The 22709-nt window shown below is 38.8% G+C and overlaps 1 protein-coding gene across 1 annotated transcript; it reads right to left on the bottom strand.

Moving 5' to 3' along the window:
* Positions 1-119: 119 nt before the first annotated feature.
* On the bottom strand, positions 120-17534 carry CNIH1 (cornichon family AMPA receptor auxiliary protein 1). Its single transcript, XM_058163047.1, has 5 exons — positions 17326-17534; positions 10193-10261; positions 5294-5406; positions 4126-4269; positions 120-2645 (listed from the first exon to the last, which is right to left on the bottom strand). The coding sequence occupies exons 1-5, from the start codon at positions 17404-17406 to the stop codon at positions 2618-2620; spliced, it is 435 nt and encodes a 144-aa protein (XP_058019030.1). The 5' UTR covers positions 17407-17534; the 3' UTR covers positions 120-2617.
* Between the last annotated feature and the right edge of the window lie 5175 nt (positions 17535-22709).

Below are 22709 nucleotides of genomic sequence, written 5' to 3'. Positions count from 1 at the left end.
CCTTTACCCATGCAGTGAGTATCTCTGTCTTTGAAGACACACTGAATGTTCCACAGTCAACAGATAAAGAGCATGCACAGAATATTCATCAGTATATATAAATTCAACAAACCAGTATCTTATTTTTTCAACAATCGTTTTTATCTTTGCTTTGGTTTGGCTGATGTACTCTGGTGTACATTGCTACAAAGACATAATTGAATTTGGTAGTTTGATCTGTTTGCTATTCTTCTGTCCATTTCTCATTTCAAATATAAAAAGAACTGTTTGGGTAAGCAAGTGCATATGCAGGACTCACAATTACTCTCATTCTGTGGCTATGGGTTCTTAGAATACAAATGTAATTTACACTTACGAGGTAAATGATGGCTGCCAGGCAGGGAAGAATTTTTTATGCTTTCCAGAACAGGACTCCTTTCCTCAAGATGTTCCTGCTCACCGCTAATCGTATTACTAATAAATGGCCGGTTTCACATATAATAAAAAAGTGAAAGACAAACTCATCTAGCAAGAAAGTATACTTTAAAAGGGGCAGACAAAATGGAATAGTAATAGAATTGCTCTATTACAAATGTGCTTTTTTTGTAGAGTAAGCTCTGGAAAGTATTACCATTTTTCCCCATCTGCAAAGGGGATCTGCCATTTTTACAATTTCGTATTTAATAAACTGACAAATCAATGTATAGGAACAAACACATCCACTGCTTAAAAAAATATTCAGCAGATTTTTTTGGTGAAGAGATGAAATAAGCAAGAGGCCTTATCCAGCATGTGACTCATTATGCATTCTGTAATATAAGTTCCAATATCAAAGGTCATAATATGCATGACAATCCATTATTTTTATTCTTAAAATGCTACAAGTCTCCCAAATAGGCAACACAATGGTGCAGCTAGCATTCAAGTTCATGTAAAAATTCAGTGCTACTATAAAAGAGAAAATATCAAAAACAGATACTTTTCCATGTGAAAATATCACTAAGGATATCTCGCATATTTAAAGGAGTGATGTGGATAATTACAGAGGTTTTCCACAGCAACTTGCATATCTAGAAACTGCTGCATTGTATGAACATAATTTTTTACATCAAGCACTAGCCTAAATACTCTGATGTTGAAGATGGTGACAAGAAATGTGCACAGCTCTCAACAGAATCTCGACACGTGTGTTCCCTATCATTTTGGCAAACTCAACTCATTTTAAAGAAGTCAGCTTCACAGCTTTTTAAAATGTTCAGAAATTTTCATGGACTGTTTCTAATTAAAGTCCTCCATATTTACTACTTTTTCACCCATTTTTATGAACCTAAATGAAAAACTCACTCGTTTGTACCTACAAGAGGTCTTGTAATCTTGTAGCTCCCTTATTTTCAAACTGCAAAGGGACATTCCATCATGAATAGATTAAAATGCTTTCAACAGGGTGAATAAAATTCAGTCTAGTTTAATAATATTTTTTTCTCCCATGATTATCCATTTTCCAAAGTGCTTTAAATTGGAAAGTACATGATCTAGAAATCTTTCAGAATGAAAACTTAAATAATTTGTTCCAAAGACCATGTTCTTGCTTACACATAGCATTTTCTTTTAGAACCATAGCAAAGTTTACCAATGTAAAACTCGCAGAAATCAGCAGGTATTAAATAATTCACAGGAGAATTTATCCATGCTTGCTCAACAGCTAACCGCTTATGTCTGAAATGTTAATATTTAAATCTCTTGGAGATTTTTATTGTGTGACATAGGAAATAAATTTGCCAAACTCTATGGCATGTATAACTCAAAATATATGCCTTGCATTCTCAAAATGATTTTTTATTAAATGGGTTTCAGATGTATGGCAGTTTGAGACAATTGCAGGTTTTTTTTAAATATGAAAAAAAATGAAAATACTTTTCTTAATATCCATCTAGTCTGGAAAACTAAAGCAAGGAATAGTCAGCTCAATGTTTCATGGTAATAATGAGCTCTACTTTTCCTAACATCCATTTAGCCTGGGAAATTAAAGCTCAGTGTTTCATGTTAATAGGAAAATGTTGATCCATGCATATTACTGGAGAATATCCTAATAGTAAAAATAGAACTACAACTCTTCCTGCAGTTGTACTTATGTATTCATCTACGTGACACACAGAGGTTACCTAAGAGATAACATACAGAAAAGCATTCAGTGTTTTAGAAATGTTGACTACAATTGACGGGGAATGAAGTCCATTATCCAAATAAGCCACTATAAAGTCCAGTAAACAAAACGGGGGAAATCCTCATACTAAGGACAGTAATTTTCACATTTTTTACTGAAGATACAACTGATCCTTATGGAAGGCAGGAATAAAACTGTCCAAAAGCCAGAGGCAGTTGTGTTACATTAATTTTTATGTAATTCTTGCCACTTTAAATATCCCAATTGAAAAAGTCTGTCCATGAGTATTAAAGACTAGTTGCTTTTGGACGGGAGAAAACAGTAGAAGAGAAGAGCCTTTTCCTTCTACTATTACTATGATCATGAGATTCCATAGCTAAATCTTTATACCAGTTTCTTCTTCAAAGATAATCCTTTGCTTTATGGCTTTTCTGCATGCACTTTGCTGGAATCAAGTCTGCTGTACATCATTCTTTAGGAGCTCACCAAAACATAAATCATGCTGTTGGAAAGAAAAGAATAAAAAAATAATATATATATATATTTGTTAAATGTTTGTTCTGTTTCATTGGAGATGGATAACTAGTAACCAACCTTTAAGCTTCACCACTGGGCTGACTAGGGTTATGGCCAGACATTTCTACTGGTGTATCCCTCCTACCACAGAAACTTAAAGCCAGACTGGACTCACTTGTGTAACAGTATGATGATAATTGCAGTACGCCAATTAAAAAACTCTGCCAAGAAAAGGTGACATGTTTTTCCTCTTCCAAGCTGATATATTGAAAATAGTATGGACAGTTCCAAATGTATGGTCATGGTCCTTATTTAAGCTCCAGTGATTCACCAACATTAATTACTAGTTTTCATCATATCATAAATGCTTTATTTGCGGGATTTATTCTTAATAATATAGAAATCAACCAAGCAAATATCTTTTATACTAAAGAGGGTGCACATCTCCAGATTACATTAATGCAATTGTTCATCATTTAATTCTCTTGTTGGTGCTTAATGTTATTCTGACACCAAATCCCAACTTATTATAAAATAATTTTAATTGTCTTAATATTTAAAATAACGAGAGTTTTATTTTCATTTTTGAAAGTGAAAACAGGTTTTGTCTACAGTAAAGCATATTCCTCAATAAAGCAATTTAGTAAGCAACTTCTGAACAAATACTTTGCTTTCTGAACATCAGTAAATGAGGCTCTTGTTCCAGGATCAGGAATTCCAAAAGAATCAGGAATCCTATAACCCTGTTATTGCTGAAACAAAAATGTGCCACACAGTGAGTCAGTATGGTATTATAGTTTAAGGTAGGGGTCTGCAAACTTGGTTCTTTTAAGACTTGTGGACTTCAACTCCCAGAGTTCCTCAGCCAGAGGAACTCTGAGAGTTGAAGTCCACAAGCCTTAAAAGAACCAAGTTTGCAGACCCATGGTTTAAGGGCTTGAACTGGAACCTGAGACTCAGATCCATTTTCAATCTATGTTACACAGGATTTCTGCTGTAGGGGAAAATGGGAGGAAACAATTAGGTGTGCCACCTTAAGCTGCTCAATTAAGAGGTATAAATTGATAAATATATATATATAAATAGCAAATAAATAATATATATATAAAATGTATAAAATAAGGTATAAATCAAACGAGATGCTGTTGGGCATTCATCAACTTCCCTTCCCCCTTTCATTATGCCTGTGCTTACTTAGGGAACCACCATGCAACGAAACGGAGCTTTAGTCTCAAATTTAATATGTCTCTGTTACTCATGGAATATATAGCTTTCTTGGAAAATAATGTAGGTGACTGCAACTGATTATATAATGTATATTATGAAAATGCAAGTGATTCTTGTCTACCCTCACCATGGAAACCATTTTATAAAATGTCATAACTTAATCTTATAACATTAAATATGCTCAGAGATTTTAAAACTACTTATCACAAAGACATTTTTATTAAAAACAGATGACTTACCCATATAGGTAGTAAAAAAAGGATAGAAGATAAAATGCTAGTTTGCACCACCCTTCCTTCTGACAATATGCTAAAATATCCGCATTCATAATGGTTGTGGGATCATAGAGTCCTGGTCCACTCATTACAGGCCTACTCATATACCTGAAAAAGTGAATTGGTGTTTTTTTTTAAAAGCCACAAGAAAAATGAGTTTACTTGTCAAGAAACTACATCCATTATTATACTTATAGTGCTTTCTATGCTGGCATTTATTCCGCATACTCCAAATTCCTTGATTCAGCGTTAATGGAAAAAAATTGGTTCCTTCAAGTCATCTTGGTGACTACTTGGACAGGTCCCTGTGGTTTTCTTGGCAAGATTTCAGAAATGGTTTGCCATTGCCTGCTTCCTAGGCTGAACTGACACAAGGTTACCTATCTGGTTTCATGCCTAAGGTGGGACTAGTACTAGAACTCCCAGTTTCCCAGTTTATATTCTGGTGCCTAAATCACTACACCAAATTGGCTCTCAATGAAATATACACCATTGAAATGGAAAATCTCTGTTCAGTTTATCTCTGCCAACATTCAGTTTCTGACATCAAACTGGCCACTCTCAAACTATAAGACAAGTTTCATGAAACACATGAAATCTCAAATCTAAGTGAAGCATCCTTTATGATCATCCTATGGTCTCTGCAGCTGAGATAAGCAAGAATGTAAAAGGGGTGATTTCTAATAGTAGAAAGAGATAGTATCTTATAATATCTGGCAGATGGGTAATATCCCTCTGAATGTGCTGATCTGATCCCTCTCTCTTTCATGTTGCTGAATGGAAATATAAACATGAAGTTTTGTATCAGTTTCTTTGGGAGTAAAAGTGCAAAGCAACTGTATTAAGTATGAGCAATGACAACAAGATCACAACATCTCTGATGATGATATAGCAGAAGAATGCAACACACTGTTATCTTTCTCTTGTTTCCCTCGGGATCTTCCAAAAGTAAGGAAGGGGGAAAGAATTCAATAAGGCCTCTCATCTGTCCCAGTGGACCAAGCAATATTGGAGAGCAAAATCTGAGGGACAGGAAAATCCTTGCAGAACAATTCACACAGAATGCAATACATGGAAAAACAAAAATGAAAGCTGTACAAGTAAAGCTTTACCAAACTATGTTCAAAATTACCTCCAAATGTGGTAAGCCAATAATGGCATATTAAGACTCAGTGTAAGCCATTCTGTTGCACACAAAAACATGACACAGAAGAATGCATGGATGAGATACTCTGGAAGTACAAGCTGCAAAAGAAGACAGGTAGTTAGATCACGCTCTTTTTGATTTTTGTGCACTTAAAATAAGGACATCATTATTTATAGGAACAATAAGGGAGTGAAGCCCATTAGACAAGATAAACCAGTGGAGAAAATGTCAATCTATTGTGTCATAATAACTGACTTGTGTTACACATACTTAGAGGAACTGAATAAATTTGTTAATATGTCTTACAGAATTTTGCAGTATAAACATTAAACTAACAGCACTATCACATATACCTTCGAATGTCCAACTTTTATCCTGGAGATGTTAGATTTATGCTACATAAGTTCTATCAGTCTCCATATTACATTAGCAGATGACATTTAGATATCTTTGAAAGCTGCCTGTGTATCTCTAATTAATTGCAAGTAGAACCTCAGCTGCCTAGACAAAAAACGTTTCCATAATTTTACTGCGCTATCTCACCATTAAAATATGTGCAAGTTTGAATTACACACTTTCTAAAGAAAGGTCAGTAACCTCATGGAATATGTAGACATATCTGACATTTTAAAACATAGTATAAATTTTATTACTGGGGACAAGGTGGCTAGTTTTTAGTCTGGCCTGTCACAAAATGCTGGAAGCAGTCTTTATCTTTTTATGGGAGAAATAAAGACAAGGCAGAGGGAGGAACACCAAAAGAGAAACAGACCTCATAAAATTGGGAGAAGGCAGATAAAGAAAGCAGTTTGGTCTAGTGGTTAAGACACCAGGTTAGAAAGACTATGGGGGATTTAGGCCCAAAACTGCTGCACAAATCACTATATATAATTAGCAGAAATTCCAGTCTGAAGACAGAAGCAAATACAATAGAAAAAAAATCTATGTCTATATTCAATCTTTCCTGGATTTTATGTTCTGAGGAAAACTTATTTCCAGTTGTATTTTTTTATATATTGATTTTTAATCAATATTTTTTCAATAAACCTAATATAGCAAATTCTGATTATACGAGGTCGTTATAGGCAGCTATACTGAACTAAATGTGCAACTATTCACTTTAACAAAAGCCATTGGTGATTTGATGTGCATTGATTTATCTGAATTTGCAGAAGCAAATGAAGTGTAGTTTCTAGTGTAAAAGAAACACAGACTTTAATCAGCGTAGACTCAATACATTCAAATTTCACTTCTGCTGATCTGGGTTACATTATGCAATGCCTATAGAAAAGAAACCACTCAATTTCATTGAGGGCCGCATCAGGTTGTGTTTGACCTCGGAGAGCCGGGTTGTGGCCATGGCCAGGGTGGGCATTTGACACAGGCTCAAGATGCAATTTTTCCCCTTCTTTCTTTCCACAGTTCTTTACTATATCCATTTTCCTATCTCTTCTACCAATTATTACTGGCAAAAATTTATTACTTATTCTTCATACACCACTAAACTTTTTATTTCCTATTGTTTAATAGTAAATTGCTTTTCCAAGCAGAAAAGCTACTTATACTATTGTATTTTTATTATTATTCAACTAATAATAAAAACACAATAGCATAAATAACATGATAATACAAGATCGGGCTCCCCGGCCTCCAGCAGCACTCTGCCGCCCAAAAACGAGCCATGTGGAACGGCCCATTTTTGGCCAGCAGAGTGCTGCTGGAGGCTGGGGAGGCCGAAAACAGGCCGCATAGGGGCTGTATGTGGCAGAGGCACTGCGGGCTGGTCCTTTGCTATTTCCAGGCCGGCCCCACAGGCCAGATTTAAGCAGCTCACGGGCTGGATGCAGCCCGAGGGCCTTGAGTTTGACACCCCTGCTATAAAGGAAAGCACCAGCCCTCTAATGCCTTGATTTTCAAGGATAACAGAGAGCTTTCTCTTCTAAGACATACTTAGAAAGTAGAAGCAGCCAGGGCAGTGCTTTGTGTGAAAAATGTTTCCAGCTGCCCAAAAACAAGAAAAAGGAGAGCAGAAGAAAAGAGAACCACTGGGTGTTCTGTGGTTAGCCATTCCATGAACAGGTAAACCAGGTCTATGGCAGGTGTTTATGAGACCATCCAGGGCATGTAAGACTAGTAAGTAAATTAAAAAGTCATTTATTTAAACAATAAACCAATTCAGCAATTCAGTCATAAAGTATCAAAAATTACATTGTAATGCTGAGATTCCTGCTAACTTGCTACCATAGAAATTTCTTATTTTATTATTATTCAACTGCCCAAAAACAAGAAAAAGGAGAGCAGAAGAAAAGAGAACCACTGGGTGTTCTGTGGTTAGCCATTCCATGAACAGGTAAACCAGGTCTATGGCAGGTGTTTATGAGACCATCCAGGGCATGTAAGACTAGTAAGTAAATTAAAAAGTCATTTATTTAAACAATAAACCAATTCAGCAATTCAGTCATAAAGTATCAAAATTACATTGTAATGCTAAGATTCCTGCTAACTTGCTACCATAGAAATTTCTTATTTTTATTATTACTTTTCTCTGCATATATTCTCAAGACGCTACATTCCCACACGAAGATTCCATTTATGGCACACAATTAAACGATATGCAAAAATCGCTCAGCAAATTTCTCTCTGTATTAAACAAAAAAGCCCAGAGAAGCATAAACATGCATATGGTAATATCTTTTTTCTTAAAAGTCTGATAAGGGGATGCACAGATGTAGTGAAAAGTCTCTCTCACTCACACAACAAATGAGAGATGAATCGAGTAGAGTAAACTGTTCCATGCACGGCTTCTATCTATGTTATTTCTTCCTTCATTAGAAGACATGTTTTAGCAGTCACTCTATCTCACAATATTTTTTTTCTCATTCATCAGATTGCATTTAGCACTAATGCCAGTTCCTCAACTTCAGCAGGGGATATCTGATCTATTTTTTTTAGAGGAATGCTATCTAGTCCAGGGGTGTCCAACCCTGGCAACTTTAAGACTTGTGGACTTCAACTCCCTGGGAGTCTTAAAGTTGCCAAGGTTGGAGACCCCTGATCTAGTCAATCCATGTCAAAAATATATGAAAAGACATAGTCTTTTCCAAATCTTTCCAGTATACCGTAATTTGTTACAGTTTGTCAACAAGCAAAAGAGAAATATTTTAAAATAAACTTGGGAATAAGGCATACAAAAGTGGGAAATGCTGGTCTGGTCCTCTAAGGACTAAATAGTTAATGGTATAAATGTGTACAGAGAATGGTAGGTATTTTCTAAATAGGTAAATGCAAGAGATTAGAGTAACTTCTTACCAATCACACAGACAGTGGAGAGCACAGGGATTGCAAACTATTGAACACTACAATAAGGTCTTCTTCAAGTCAACTTTGATTCCTGGTGATTTCATAGTTCTGGGCATGCAATTGTATTGACAACAATACAGAAATTGTTGGCTCTGCCAACTGCCCAGATTCAGTCTATAGCCCTGGTTCCTTCCAAGATCTCCTTAATCATTCCAGATCTACCTTAACTTCCAGGTCACACAAAGTCAGACAACTACTGCCACCTATTAGGACTACTTTGAACGTTTTGGAAATGGGCACATAACTCACTAAGATCAACTACGGTTGTACTTGTCACAACATGGAAAAACAGAATTGGTGGGTATTAAACATACCCATGGCAGAAGCTGCAAAAAAGTGTCCCTAAAATCAAGGTAAGGGACACGGTGGTTCAGTAGCTAAGACCCTGAGCTTGTCGATCAGAAGGTCGGCAGTTCAGCAGTTCAAATCCCTAGAGCCACGTAAGAGTGAGCTCCCGTTACTTGTCCCAGCTTCTGCCAACCTAGCGGTTCAAAAGCACATAAAAAATGCAAGTAGAAAAATAGGGACCCCTTTGTTGGGAAAGCAACAGTGCTCCGTTAGCCTTCAGTGTTTAATCATGCCAGCTACATGACCATGGAGACATCTTCGGACAGCGCTGGCTCTTCGCTTAGAAACGGAGATAAGCATTGTCCCTAGAGCTGGAAATGACTAGCACACATGTGTTTACCTTTACCTAAGATCAAGATGAGCAATAAGGGAAAATTACTATTTTTATTATTACACTTCTATAGGACTATTCCCTAGCTATTTCCATGCAAATAATCCACAGTAAATCAAGAAGGCAGAATATTCCTTCTCCCTAATTCCAAAATGTGTATCATTTAATCAGCATCCTAATTTAACCGTTGTTCATGGAATTGTTGAATTCCATTTGCAAATACTGATTAAGGCACAGATATGGCATTTCTTCCATTTAAATAAACATGAACTTATTGAATTGTTGACGCCAAGTCCTGTCAGTAACTGATTTCTTGTAGAAGAATTTAAGCATGAAACAGTTTTCCCCATCTCTTATTAAGCAAGTGCAAAATTCGATGAATTATTTCAATCCCTGAATAGACAAAAGACAAGCAAATGAACAGGCATATGGACCAAAACATGATCCTAATAAATGGAAAACAAAAAGACTATGGGATTAAGACATTAAACTAAAAAGCAGTACACACCTTGAATGCAATTTTGACTCTTTTAATCTTTTTAACCTTTTCAACTGTCTTTGTACCGAAAACGTAAAAAGCAGATTGAAAGAATGTTAGTGTGACCACCGACAAGTTCACCAGCAGATAAATAAGTCAGAATTTCAAGAATGGGGAGTGAGGGTAAGTGTGCAAGAGTACAGGGACACAATTCTACCCAGAAATCTTAAATCTGTTAGATATTGTAGAATCAAACAAAATGCATGTTAAATGTTAAATGGTTATCTATGTTAAATCATCATACATTTGCCAAAAAACATAACTAATTAGGAATTCATGAAGAAAGTTCTGTCTCATATAAACTTACAGGATTTAGTGTATTACACTGGTCTATAGGATTCTTGTAGTCAGTCTTCAGCTCATCAAAAGCTATAATCTAAAATAAAATTAAAATGATTAAGTAACAGTGTAAGAACTCTTACTATTCTAAAATCCAGTATTTGGAACAGCCCGACTTCCAAATTCAAATACTGAGGTAATCTCTTAAGGAACTGACTCACCCAGTTAGCTTCAAGTAATAATAAATAAACTTTTTAAAGCACACTTTTAGGTGTTCACTCAAATGCTCTACACAGTAGCAGCAGCCACCTTCCCACTGAACCTTGAATATTCAAAGTGTATGAATTGGAGTTGGATTCTGAGCAAGTCACAGTGAGCTGACTGAGGCTTTATCTGGACCTGTTATCTGGGAGGTGTTTCACCTTGTCACTCCTGAAAAAGTGGACAGAATCTTAGTATCTTAGAATATTTAATAACCCAATAACCTGGTTATGAAATCCATGCACCTCCAGAAGGATTAAAATTTCTTGGGAGATGATGTGTGGCACTATATTCCCTGAAAAAGATGGTGAAAATCCATCTGTTATCAAAGCCATTGTTGGGCATAACAATTCTGAACACTTTTATCTAACCTTCGCCAACCTTCTCTTTCTTAGGAAGCTTGCTGAGAAAGTGGTCAGGTTAGAGCAGGGGTGTCCAAATTTGGTACCTTTAAGACTTGTGGACTTCAACTCCCAGAATTCTGGAAGTTGAAGTCCACAAGTCTTAAAGTTGCCAAGTTTGGACACCCCTTGGTTAGAGTTTCAGAGATCCACGGGATTATCTGGATTCTTTCTAGTGTGGTTTCAGGCTGAGACAGCCTTGACTGAACTTGTGGAGGCAGGATGGATATTGTGTGAACTTGAAACTTTTAAATCTCTCAATGGCTTTTAATATAATCAATCATCATAGCCATCTAGGGTGGCTACGGGTATTGGAAACACAGTGTTATAATAGTTCTCTTTTCTCACTAGAGGGTTCCACTTAATGCTGGTGGGCAAACCTTTGACCCCTTATCCATGGGGATTTCAGAGCTCAATCTTCCCCCTTTTCCTGTATAATATCTACATGAAAATGATGGGTGTGATCATCTGCCAATATAGAATTTAATACCATCAATACACCAAAGAATCTCAGTTGTACATATTGATCCCAGGCCAACCCAAACAATGTCATCAAAATGGTGCCCTAGTGCCTGGATGCTGTGAAGATCTGGATGAGGTTTAAGGTCAATCATAGCAAAATGGAATGGCAGGAGGTTTTTAGCTCTTGCGGTATCAGGAATTTTCCATGTTTAGTTCTGGATAGAGTTGTATCTCTCCAGACAACTGGAACACAATTTGAGAGTCCTCCTGGATCCTCAGCTCCTGCTCAAGGAATGGCAGGTATAACCAGGAGGGCCTTCATCCATTTGTCCACTGTATCAACTTCACCCTTACCTTGACCAAGATTTCTTTTTCACAATCACTTCTATCTTAATTACCTCATATTTGACTACTGCCATATACTCTACATGGGACTGCCCTTGAAGACCACTCAGAAACTGCAACTGGTCCAGAATGCAAATGCACAGTCCCAACATGTCAAACCTATGTGGCACCTCTCCTACATGAGCTGTGCTCATTACTGATAGACTTCTATGTGCAATTCAAACTGTTGTCCACTTTATATGCTTCTTGCTCCAGGACACATCCGTGGAAAAAAAAGTCATTTATTGGGTCCTTACTCTAGTGTCAAACCTATCCTCTTTCTGGAATATCTATCCCGATGTTAGGTTGCCCCAACTAGGGGCTTTAAAGATTGTCTCTTTCCCCAGGGCCTGGATAAGGAATGCTTCTCTTTGACTGTATTATCAAGACTTGTTCTTTTTTTGGTTTGGGGGAATTATTATTTTTACTTTTATCAGGTGATCTTACTGGGAATTTTTATTATGTTTATTGTATGCCATTCAGACCAGAGATGAAATGCTCCCGGATTGGACCGACTCGCGCGATCCGGTAGCGATGGCGGCTGCTGGTTCGGAGGACCAGTAGCAAAAATCCCTGGCCCCGCCCCCTGCCTCTGCCTCTGCCCACCATCAGCAGTGGTTTTTTTTTACTTCAGCTGAAACACGCCTTTAAAAGTAAAAAAAAAGCCTTTGAGGATCCCACCCCTCAGCTGAGATCGGCAGAGTCTTTAAACTTTTTTTAAAAAATTTTTTAAAAAAATTTAAAGGCTACTCTGGGGATCTCACCTGAGTTCCTCATCAGCAGAACCTTAGAAAACCTCCTTTTAAGAGAGTCTTAAGACACTTACCTGATTACTGATCGACCTCATGGCTTTTTTCCCAGCCGGAAAGCCCCAGTTTCATTTTCAGCACCAGATAGAACTAATCTAATTTAGCTAATCTATTTCATCACTGAGTGATTAATGCTGGCTGGCTTTCCTGGCTGAGGAACTTTGGGAATTGAAGTCCACAAACCTTAATAATAAAATAAAATATTTGTGCAGCTTTCTGAGATTTGGTGTGTTTCTCTAGTGTTTCACTCTAACTACACAAACACACAAAATCTCAGAAAGCTGTATGTGGTATTGTGTGTGTGTGTGTGTCAGTTGTGTTGTGTTCTGTGTGTGTAAAGTGTGAAAGTTGGTTTTTGACCTTTTTGTGGCTGTGTGAAATGTGAAGTGCAGCTGCTTTTACATTGTGTGTGAGTCAGTTGAGTTGTGTTGTGTTGTGTGTGTGTAAAGTGTGAAAGTTGTTTTTTGAGCTTTTTGTGGCTATGTGAAGTGTGAAGTGAAGCTGCTTTTACATTGTGTGTGTCAGTTGTGTTGTGTTGTGTTGTGTGTGTAAAGTTGGTTTTTGGTACCTCTTATTGTTTTTTTATACTTTGTTTATTATTTTTATTATTTATTGTTATTGGCCATGCCTACCCAGCCATCTGACCACCAAGCCACGCCCACCAATTAAACCACGCCCACAGAACCGGTAGGGAAAATTTTTAGATTTCACCCCTGATTCAGACTATAAAATAAGTTTGGTTTCACTTATTTACATAATTTTAGGATAAAAGTGGGGAAAGAATACAATTTAGATGCAATCTGATAATCCAATTAAAATGTCCATGCTATCTATTTTACAGCATGGATCAATGTTGAGGCCAATTTGTCTTCACAGCCTTCCAGACTGTCGGCTGCAGCGCCATTGCACATCTCTTGGTGTCAGACAGGATTCTCCAAGGTAAGGATGTTTATCTTAGCACATGCATAAAGGGGATTCCCCCTGGCCTTCTACCCTTCTCCAGAGGAAAAAGTGTTTGCTATTTAAAAATCTAATAGAGAAGCAACATATGGAGGCTAAAAAGAGGAGCTAAGTAAGGCTGCTCCATAGTCTCTGGTTAAAGACTGGATTCTATGAAAATCTGAAAATTCCAAGGATGCAACCAGGACATGTTTGCTACATCGATCAGTAAGGTAACAGGTGTGAGCTAGAAATATTGTATCAGGATAGTTTCATTTTGGAATGTGTTTTAAACTTTATAGTCTCTGATAGTGCATAGTTTCTCTGTGCCAGCTCAGTGTCTCTTAGGTAACAGACCAATGCGTCCCATAGTCTGCTTGTATATTTTTTCCTATTGGAGACTCTCTTGAGTTGCTCTCTATGATTTTCACTAAAATCTCTACTTTCATTTCCATTGATTATTTTGTGCATTTTATTTAAAATCAAAAAGGAATGTTTATTTATTTTTATTTTTTTAAATAATGTTAACTTTATATAAGCCACCTAGAATCACCTTTGGCAAAATAGATGGCATACTGTACAAGTCTGATAAATAAATGAAATAAATAATTTTTGTTTATACCTTGGGAAATTTCATTCTGATTTGACTACCGAGGGCTAATTTTGTCTGTCTCCGGTTACAGGCTATAGATTTTTTTCCTTTTCCTTGTGAATAAGACACACAGGTTGTCAGATCCCTCTCTTATACATTAAGGTTGTGGGGAGATCAGTAGATAAAGACATCCCCTGAAAAATATGCGGTTGCAGCAATAATTACATAGTAGTTACACAGAGGCAAGAAGGTGGGGCCGTGCTATGTAGTCTAAGAGGGCTAGTAGGAGAGAAGGTTTGATATTTCTGACCTTTTACCTACCCATTAAGCTAGAAAGCCTTAATACACATTCACACAAAAGCAGACAGATACATTTTATCCTGAGACTATTAAGCATGTTACAATTCTGTACAGCATAATGTACCCGCCCACTCCCCTCATAAATAAGTCTGCCCCATCTAATCTCACCTCTTCCAAGATTCCCCTCTCCTACAATTCTAGCCCTACAAGCTTTAACGGTCCCTGGCCAAACCCCATGATGTCTCTTACCCCACAAGTTTTTTCATATTTTCCTCTTTATTCTACACCTCAGTCAAATTCCAGTTTGGCAAACACATTCATAAAAAAAAATGTAACAAACTAAAACCCCACCTGAGTTCAATGTCTTGCTTCCTATAAACACCACTGTGAATTAACAGTTCTCCTGTTGCGATCCTTGGCAATTGGCATCAGAGTGTAACGGCCTGGTTATTGGTGGCAACATACAGAAAGCAGACAGGAGACACCAGGAGTGTGCAGAATGGCAATGATCCACTTCAGTGGGATAGTTCAACCTTGTCATAACAAGGTACCATCATTCCACTTTTGACGAAGCACTGAGATGGGATTGAGCCCCCTCAACTGATCATTTCATTTTACAAACGAGGTTGGCATGCATACGTGGGAATCCCCTTGGCTGTTCAAACAGAACTGAGGTACCAGTAGCTGCCCTATTTGATACTGTGGTTTGTAGGGATGAATGTGGCTCCTCACAACGAACCATCTTTTAAAAGCTGTGCACAGCTTTTCACATGCTTGATAGCTTGGCCCTTGTGAATATCTCTTGAAGACATCCAAACTGATCACTATACAGGTAGTCCTCGACTTACAACCGTTCATTTAGTGACCGTTCGAAGTTACAATAGCACTGCAAAAAAGTGACCTATGGCCATTTTTCACAGTTTCCTTTGCAGCATCCCCATGATCATGTGATCAAAATTCAGATGGCTGCCAATTGGTTCATACTTATGACCGCTGAAGCATCCCAGGGTCACGTGATCACTTCTTGCAACCTTCTGACCAGCAAAGTCAATGGGGAAGCCAGATTGACTTAACCGTGTTATTAACTTATCAGCTGCAGTGATTCCGTATGGCTGGACTAGCCTGATTCTTATTTTTATTGGATGGGTTTTTAAAATTCTGTGATTTTACGGGGAAGTACGTTTTTTAATATTTTGGGCATTTAAATTAGTTTTTTAAGGGATGTTTTTTAATTATTGTGTGTATGTATATTTTATCTGCCTGTTCACCGCCCTGAGTCCTTCGGGAGAAGGATTAATTAATTAAACAAATTAAATTATTATTATTATTATTATTATTATTATTATTATTATTATTATTATTATTATTATTATTCACTTAACAATTGTAGTAAGAAAGGTTGAAAAATGGGGCAAAATTCATCTAACAAATTTCTCAGCAACAGAAATTTTGGGCTCAATTGTGGTCATAAGTTGAGGACTACCTGTATCCTGTACGATGAAATTCTAATTACCTGTAACTAATTAACTAGGGTTCAGGAAGTAATTTATTTTTGAGCTTTATGTCATATTTTTAATCTTTTCTATATATGGCATCTTTTTTAAGTTTAATTACTTTAAATATCCCATAAACAAAAACACGGACTATAAGTCCAATCCTTAAATACCCCTTTAACTTCCCTGAGGTGTTAAAAACACTACAAAAAAGAAGTATTTTTCCCTATTCACTTTCACCAGGCTCTATAATACAGGTAGTCCTTGACTTACAACAGTTCATTTAGTGACCGTTCAAAGTTACAACAGCACTGAAAAAAGTGACTATGACAATTTTTCACACTTATGACCGTTGCAGCATCACTATGGTCATGTGATTTACATTCGGATGCTTGACAACTGACTCAGATTTATGACGGTTGCAGCATCCCAGAGTCATGTGGTCCCCTTTTGCGCCCTTCTGACAAGCAAAGTCAATGGGGAAACCAGATTCACTTAACAACCTTGTTGCTAATTTACTTAACAAAGTATTTTTAGCAGGGCTTCCTGGTTCTGTAACAGCTTTATTCCTTATCCCATCCGTTTGCTAAAAACTCGCGGGGGGGTTTTCTTGCCATGTACATGTATGCATCCGAACCAGACTGTGTTGTTTCTCTGTGTCATATAATATATGTGGGTATATACACAATTTTGTATTTATTTATTTATTCTGTCATGGTTATGCAGTGTATGTTGGAGGTGGTGGCCCTTTGAGAGCTGTACAACAAAAATTCATTTTAATGTATGCCGATTAGTGTACCTTCAAAGTGACAATAAAGTTATTCTATTCTTATTTCATACGTGGCGAGTCGTAAAATGGAGCAAACTCACTTAACAAATTCCTCACTGAATCACCTAAATTTTGGGCTCCATTGCAGGTCCTAGGTTCCCTGTATCTTTCTTAACATGCTTTTCCTCCTTTCTCCTTTGGTAACTTGAGCTTCGAGACACACCAATAACCCTTTCTGCGCCCCACCCCCACCCCCAGTTTTCTAAAAAGGATGCCGGGATGACACTCCTGTACACGCAACACTTAAATTTCGGTCACGCCTTATAATTGCAGAAAAACTACCAGGGCGACCTTAACGTGCCCGCTGCAGCACATGGTCCCCGGGTTCTCCAAACCCTCCCGGCCTCACCAGCTGAGATGCAAAGTACAAACGCGGGGGGGGGGGCGCAGTCCCTCCCTCCCTCCCTCCCTCGCGTTGACTCTTCTCCGTCGTGGCGCCACGACAACTAGCTTTTTAATGCCCGCCCCTCCAGCATCAGCGGCCGCTTCGGGGGTTCGACCCTCCAGAAGAAACCGAGCGACCCAAGTGAGGGGGGGGGGGAGGACTTCCTTCGCTTCCCCCCCCCCCCCGCTTCAACTCCAGGCAGCCCCTTTGCCCACCTCCAACCAACCCCTCCCTTAACCCCTCCCTCCCTTTAGGACCACCGCCCCAGATTTCCAGGGAATGTCCGGGCGCTTCTCCTGCACTCACATGCCATATAGCGAAGAAGATAAGCGCAGCGGTGAGGAGCAGCGCCAACATGTAACAGAAAGCAGCGAACGTGAACGCCATGGCGGCGGCGGCGGCGGCGATTGACACTAAGGAAGGCCGGCCTGACAGCGAGGCGCGCGGAAGTTTCTGGGCCGGATCATTCAGGGTGGCCGCAGAGGCCCCGGAGGGGGGAGCGACAGACGCTTTTGACGTCGCTGCGCAAGCGCACACGGGAGAGAAGCCGTCGTCGCCGCCTTCACAGACTGGAGTTCCGCGCCGCAGCGCCGACTTCTGGACGGCGGTGGAACTGCAACGTGGCTCCTTTCCCGACGCCGGGGTGTTTGCGGTTCTCATCCAAGGCGGGATTTATTTTATTTATTTATTATTTACTTATTTTGTCACAACAGTATATATAAGCATAAGCATGAAGTAACTATATATATAAATTGGATATAATGAAAGGAAACAGTAGGACAGGAACGGTAGGCACGCTTGTGCTCTTATGCACGCCTCTTAAAGACCTCTTAGGAATGGGGTGAGGTCAATAGTAGAGAGTTTTTGGTTAACTATACAAACACACAAAATCTCACAAAGCTGTATGTGGCATTTTGTGTGTGTGTGAGTCAGTTGTGGTGTGTGTGTGTAAAGTGTGAAAGTTGGTTTTTGGTACCTCTTATGGTTTTGTATACTTTGTTTATTATTTTTATTATTTATTATTATTGGCCATGCCTACCCAGTCATCTGACCATCAAGCCACGCCCACCAATTAAGCCACACCCACAGAACTGGTAGGGAAAATTTTTAGATTTCACCCCTGAATTGAACGTGTCCAGAAATATTTTACAAGAGTTCTCCACTCCTCTGAATATAACAAAATACCTTATACCACCAGGCTTGATATCTTGGATTTAGAAAACTTAGAACTCCGCTGCCTTCGACAAGACCTGTGTTTAACTCATAGAATCATCTATTGCAATGTCCTTCCTGTTGAGGATTACTTCAGCTTCAATCACAACAATACAAGAGCAAACAATAGATTTAAACTTAATGTTAACCGCTTCAATCTTGATTGCAGAAAATATGACTCCAGTAACAGAGTTATTAATGCTTGGAACACACTACCAGACTCTGTGGTATCTACTCAAAATCCCCAAAACTTTTAAAGTGTTCTGATGATCTCTGCTCAGCCCCGCGATCATCAGGTTTTTTTTTTTTACTTTTAAAGGCATGTTTCAGCTGAAGAAAAACTTTTAAAAGTATAAAAAAAAAAAAACCTCTGCTGATGGTTCCTCCGAACCAGCAGCTGCCATCGCTACCTAATCTGGAGAGCCGGTGCGAACCGGGAGCATTTCACCCCTGGTTCAATTGTATTGATGTCTGAAATGTGGTATGGGTTCCAGCCAGGCAAGCTGTATTCCACTATTGGTCTAGCAAATGTTTTATAAGCTCTGGTTAGTAGTGTAGTGTTTCTGGAGAAGAAGCTACGCAAGATTAGGTTAACAACTCTTAATGCCTTTTTTGCAATGTAATTGCAGTGGGCTTTGGCACTTAAGTCATTGGATATGAAGACTCCAAGGTCTTTGACTGGGTGGGGGTCATCTGTAACGTAATGTCCGTCGAGTTTGTATTTAGTGTCTGGATTCTTTTTTCCAATGTGTAAGACAGAGCATTTGCTGGTTGAGATTTGGAGTTGCCAGGTTTTAGAGTTAGACCATTCTGACACAAAGTCAAGGTCTTTTTGAAGAGTAGCTGTATTATTGGTAGTGTTAAATAGTTTGACATCATCAGCAAAGAGAACATAATTACTTTTAATATGGTCACAGAGATCATTAATATATAATATGAAGAGTGTTGGTCCAAGAACACTGCCTTGGGGAACGCCGTTATTGACAGGAACAGGATTTGAAAGGGCACTGCCTATTTTGACCGCTTGTTGTCTGTTTGACAGGAATGCTGTTATCCAATTGTGGAGGGGTCCGGAGATGCAGTAGGATTTTAGTTTTAGGAGAAGTTTGTTGTGTACCACTGAGTCAAAAGCTTTACAGAAGTCTATGTATATTGCATCTATTGTTTTGCCTTGATCAAGATTTGTAGTCCATATGTTTTCGCAGTGAAGAAGTTGTAAGTTACATGATAATTTTTTTCTGAAACCAAATTGTTTATTAGAGAGTAGATTATTGGTTTCTAGCTGGAGGGTAATGGATTGGTTGATGATAGATTCCATAACTTTACAGGTGACACAGCATAGAGATAGGTCTGTAATTTTCAACTAAGCTGGATTGTGGGATTGTGGGTTTCACGCAGGACACCAGTAATAAATAAGGAAGGTGGCGTCCAGTGCTCTGTTTCCGCTTTTTTCGCGGAATAGTAACGTAGCAGGAGGAGGATGAGTGGAAAGGAGAGCAGTTTTTTTGCCGGGGGTTATTCCCGGGCAGAAAGTGGGCTTCTCACCGAGGAGAGTATGCAGATCCCACCGTTAGGAAGTGGACATTAACTGGCTCCGTTACAACTTAGAAATTGTTTTGCCAGCCCCAGGAAAAGGGCTTGTCCTGTGTTTGCCCAGATTCGTCCATACTTTTTATTAGGAATGAGTGTACCAGTCCTGGATGGATGGGTTACTAAAAGTTGCTCCTTGGGGTTTGATTAAAAATTAAACAGCTGTTTCATAATATAAAAAATAATTGTATCATTGACATTTATTTGTATTATTGACATTTGACATGAAGTAGGTGTGTTACTTTCTTGAAAGGCTGTACTTTTTTCCACAGTTCAAAATTTATCTGGACAACTGCATTTTATTTTTATTTTTCATTGTTACTTTCCCCGTTTGATGCTTGGATGTGGGATAAACTCCCATAACCAAACATTTTAGGTAGGAAAGGTGAGACCCTTTAGCTGTGGATGACTTTTTTTAAAAAATGGCATTTTCTTACCTAACCAGCATGTCTTGATACTGCGAAAGCTCGGCAAACTTCACTTTGTCTCAATCTCTCTCTCCTCATTCCCTCCCCCCAACTCATTCCACTTTAAATCCTGTATCATTTAGCTGTTCCACCTATCTGATGAAATGAGCTGCAATTCATGAAAGGTCATGCTTGTGAATAGATTTTATTAATTGGAAAGAGTGATTTGGGGACTAGTGGGGCTCTTCTACAATTTTGACATTGGAGCGAGTGTCTGTAGATTATCAGCCATCCAGGTCATGGTTGTCCCAAAAGTGCTTTTTTCAGGAGGCAGCCGGACTTTCTTGGTTTTTTGTTTCATTTCTCATCCAAAAAGCTTCTTCAGGATAGTGGGGAATGGAAGGATTTATATTCCTGGCAGACAGCTGGTAATTTGCATCCTTTTAGAGGGTAATTGAAGCACTTGGAGGTTTATCTGTGTCCTCAGGGTCACCTGAGTGGTGCTCCTGGTTCCTGCAGTCTGCAATTTTTCCTCTGGAATTCCATTCCTACTTCCAGACCATTCGAAGGGTGTTCACCCCAAATTGTATAGCTAAAGGTCTGTAGAGATTCTCAGTCATCCAGGTCATGGTTGGAATGTGTGCCAGCAATTTTCCAAGGAACAGGAATTGTAGTAGGATCTGCCCATCAGGCACCTGCCACAAATAAAACTTTTTGAGGGTAAAGAGAGATTACCTTCTAGAAAAGTAATCTGTTTTTTTCTGAATCGGTGGCACTTCCTCAGTATCAAATTATTTTGAGATCAGCTTCTGATAAAGCAAATCTGGAAATCAGTGGGGAGGGGAAATTGTTTGCATGCGTGTAAAAGCATTTAATTACTTAAACCATTTTAGAGGTGATCTCCCAGATTTCCTATTTATTGTGTTGTTCACCAAGTGTTCCAAGGAAGATCATAAACGATCCATTTGGTTTCTTTGGATTTATCTGCTCTTTTTTAGATTTGTTGATGACCACATCCAATGATGACCAATAATTTCCTGATGTAGATTAAGTCTGTAAATAACGAGGTAATGGATTTCCATAAGATTTCTTAAATGAAGCCCTCATTTTACTCAGGTGAACAACACAACTGTGGAAATACAAGCTTATTTTCTAGATCTTTCCACTGTGGAAAACCATGCTGAACTGAAGTTTTCACAAGGAATATGCCACTGTATCTCCCAAGATGTCTTTCTGGGTTACTTACAGTAAATGTGGATCTCCAGCTACATCTGTGTGGTGCTCAGATCTTCCTAAGTCACATCCCTGAATTCCCAACGTACATCATCCACTTTTAAGTCGAAACATTCAGTATCACCCATGATCAGAATGACAGATGAGTCTAATTTGTCCCAGAACTTCTTTAAAAGCCTGTGTTCAATACCTGAAACCTGAATAACATTTTCTCCTGAGCATGTGCAAAAAAATGAGCCTGATATTCAACCAGGACTATTGCAAGTGAAAAATAGTCCGTCCAGATTAATTCTGAAGACTTGAACACCTGTCTTTTCTTTTATAAATACTTCCATCAATGGTTTGGGTAGAAAAAGCAGAGGCTAACTTCCTTGTCTGTCAAAAGCTAACTATGCATACCCAAACTGGGTCAGCACCCCATCCTGTTATTTTATCTTAAAGAAGCCCAATCCATTTATTGTCAAAGGAGAGATCCTTGATATTATTATTATTATTATTATTATTATTATTATTATTATTATTATTATTATTATTATTATTATTATTTATTCGATTTTTATACCGCCCTTCTCCCGAAGGACTCAGGGCGGTGTACAGCCAAAAGTAAAAACAAACAATACAATATACAATTAAAATTAAATTAAAAAACTTATTTTAAAATTTAAGCCAGCCCCGCGCGAATGAAAAGATGTGTCTTCAGTTCGCGGCGGAAGGTCCAAAGGTCAGGTATTTGGCGTAAACCCGGGGGAAGCTCGTTCCAGAGTGTGGGAGCCCCCACAGAGAAGGACCTTCCCCTGGGGGCCGCCAACCGACATTGCTTGGCGGACGGCACCCTGAGAAGTCCCTCTCTGTGAGAGCGTACGGGTCGGTGGGAGGCATGCGGTAACAGCAGGCGGTCCCGTAAGTACCCAGGCCCTAAGCCATGGAGCGCTTTAAAGGTAGTGACCAAAACCTTAAAGTGCACCCGAAAGGCCACAGGTAGCCAGTGCAGTCTGCGCAGGAGCGGTGTTACGCGGGAGCTACGCGAAGCTCCTTCTATCACCCGCGCAGCTGCATTCTGGACTAACTGAAGCCTCCGAGTGCACCTCAAGGGGAGCCCCATGTAGAGAGCATTACAATAATCCAAGCGAGAGGTAACGAGCGCATGAGTGACTGTGCACAAGGCATCCCAATCAAGGAAGGGGCGCAACTGCCGAACCAGGCGAACCTGGTGAAGGCCCTCCTGGAGACGGCCGTCAAATGATCTTC

Source organism: Ahaetulla prasina, chromosome 1, assembly GCF_028640845.1.
Source record: "Ahaetulla prasina isolate Xishuangbanna chromosome 1, ASM2864084v1, whole genome shotgun sequence".
NCBI lineage: Eukaryota > Metazoa > Chordata > Lepidosauria > Squamata > Colubridae > Ahaetulla > Ahaetulla prasina.
This window is presented reverse-complemented; position numbering and strand designations above follow the sequence as displayed.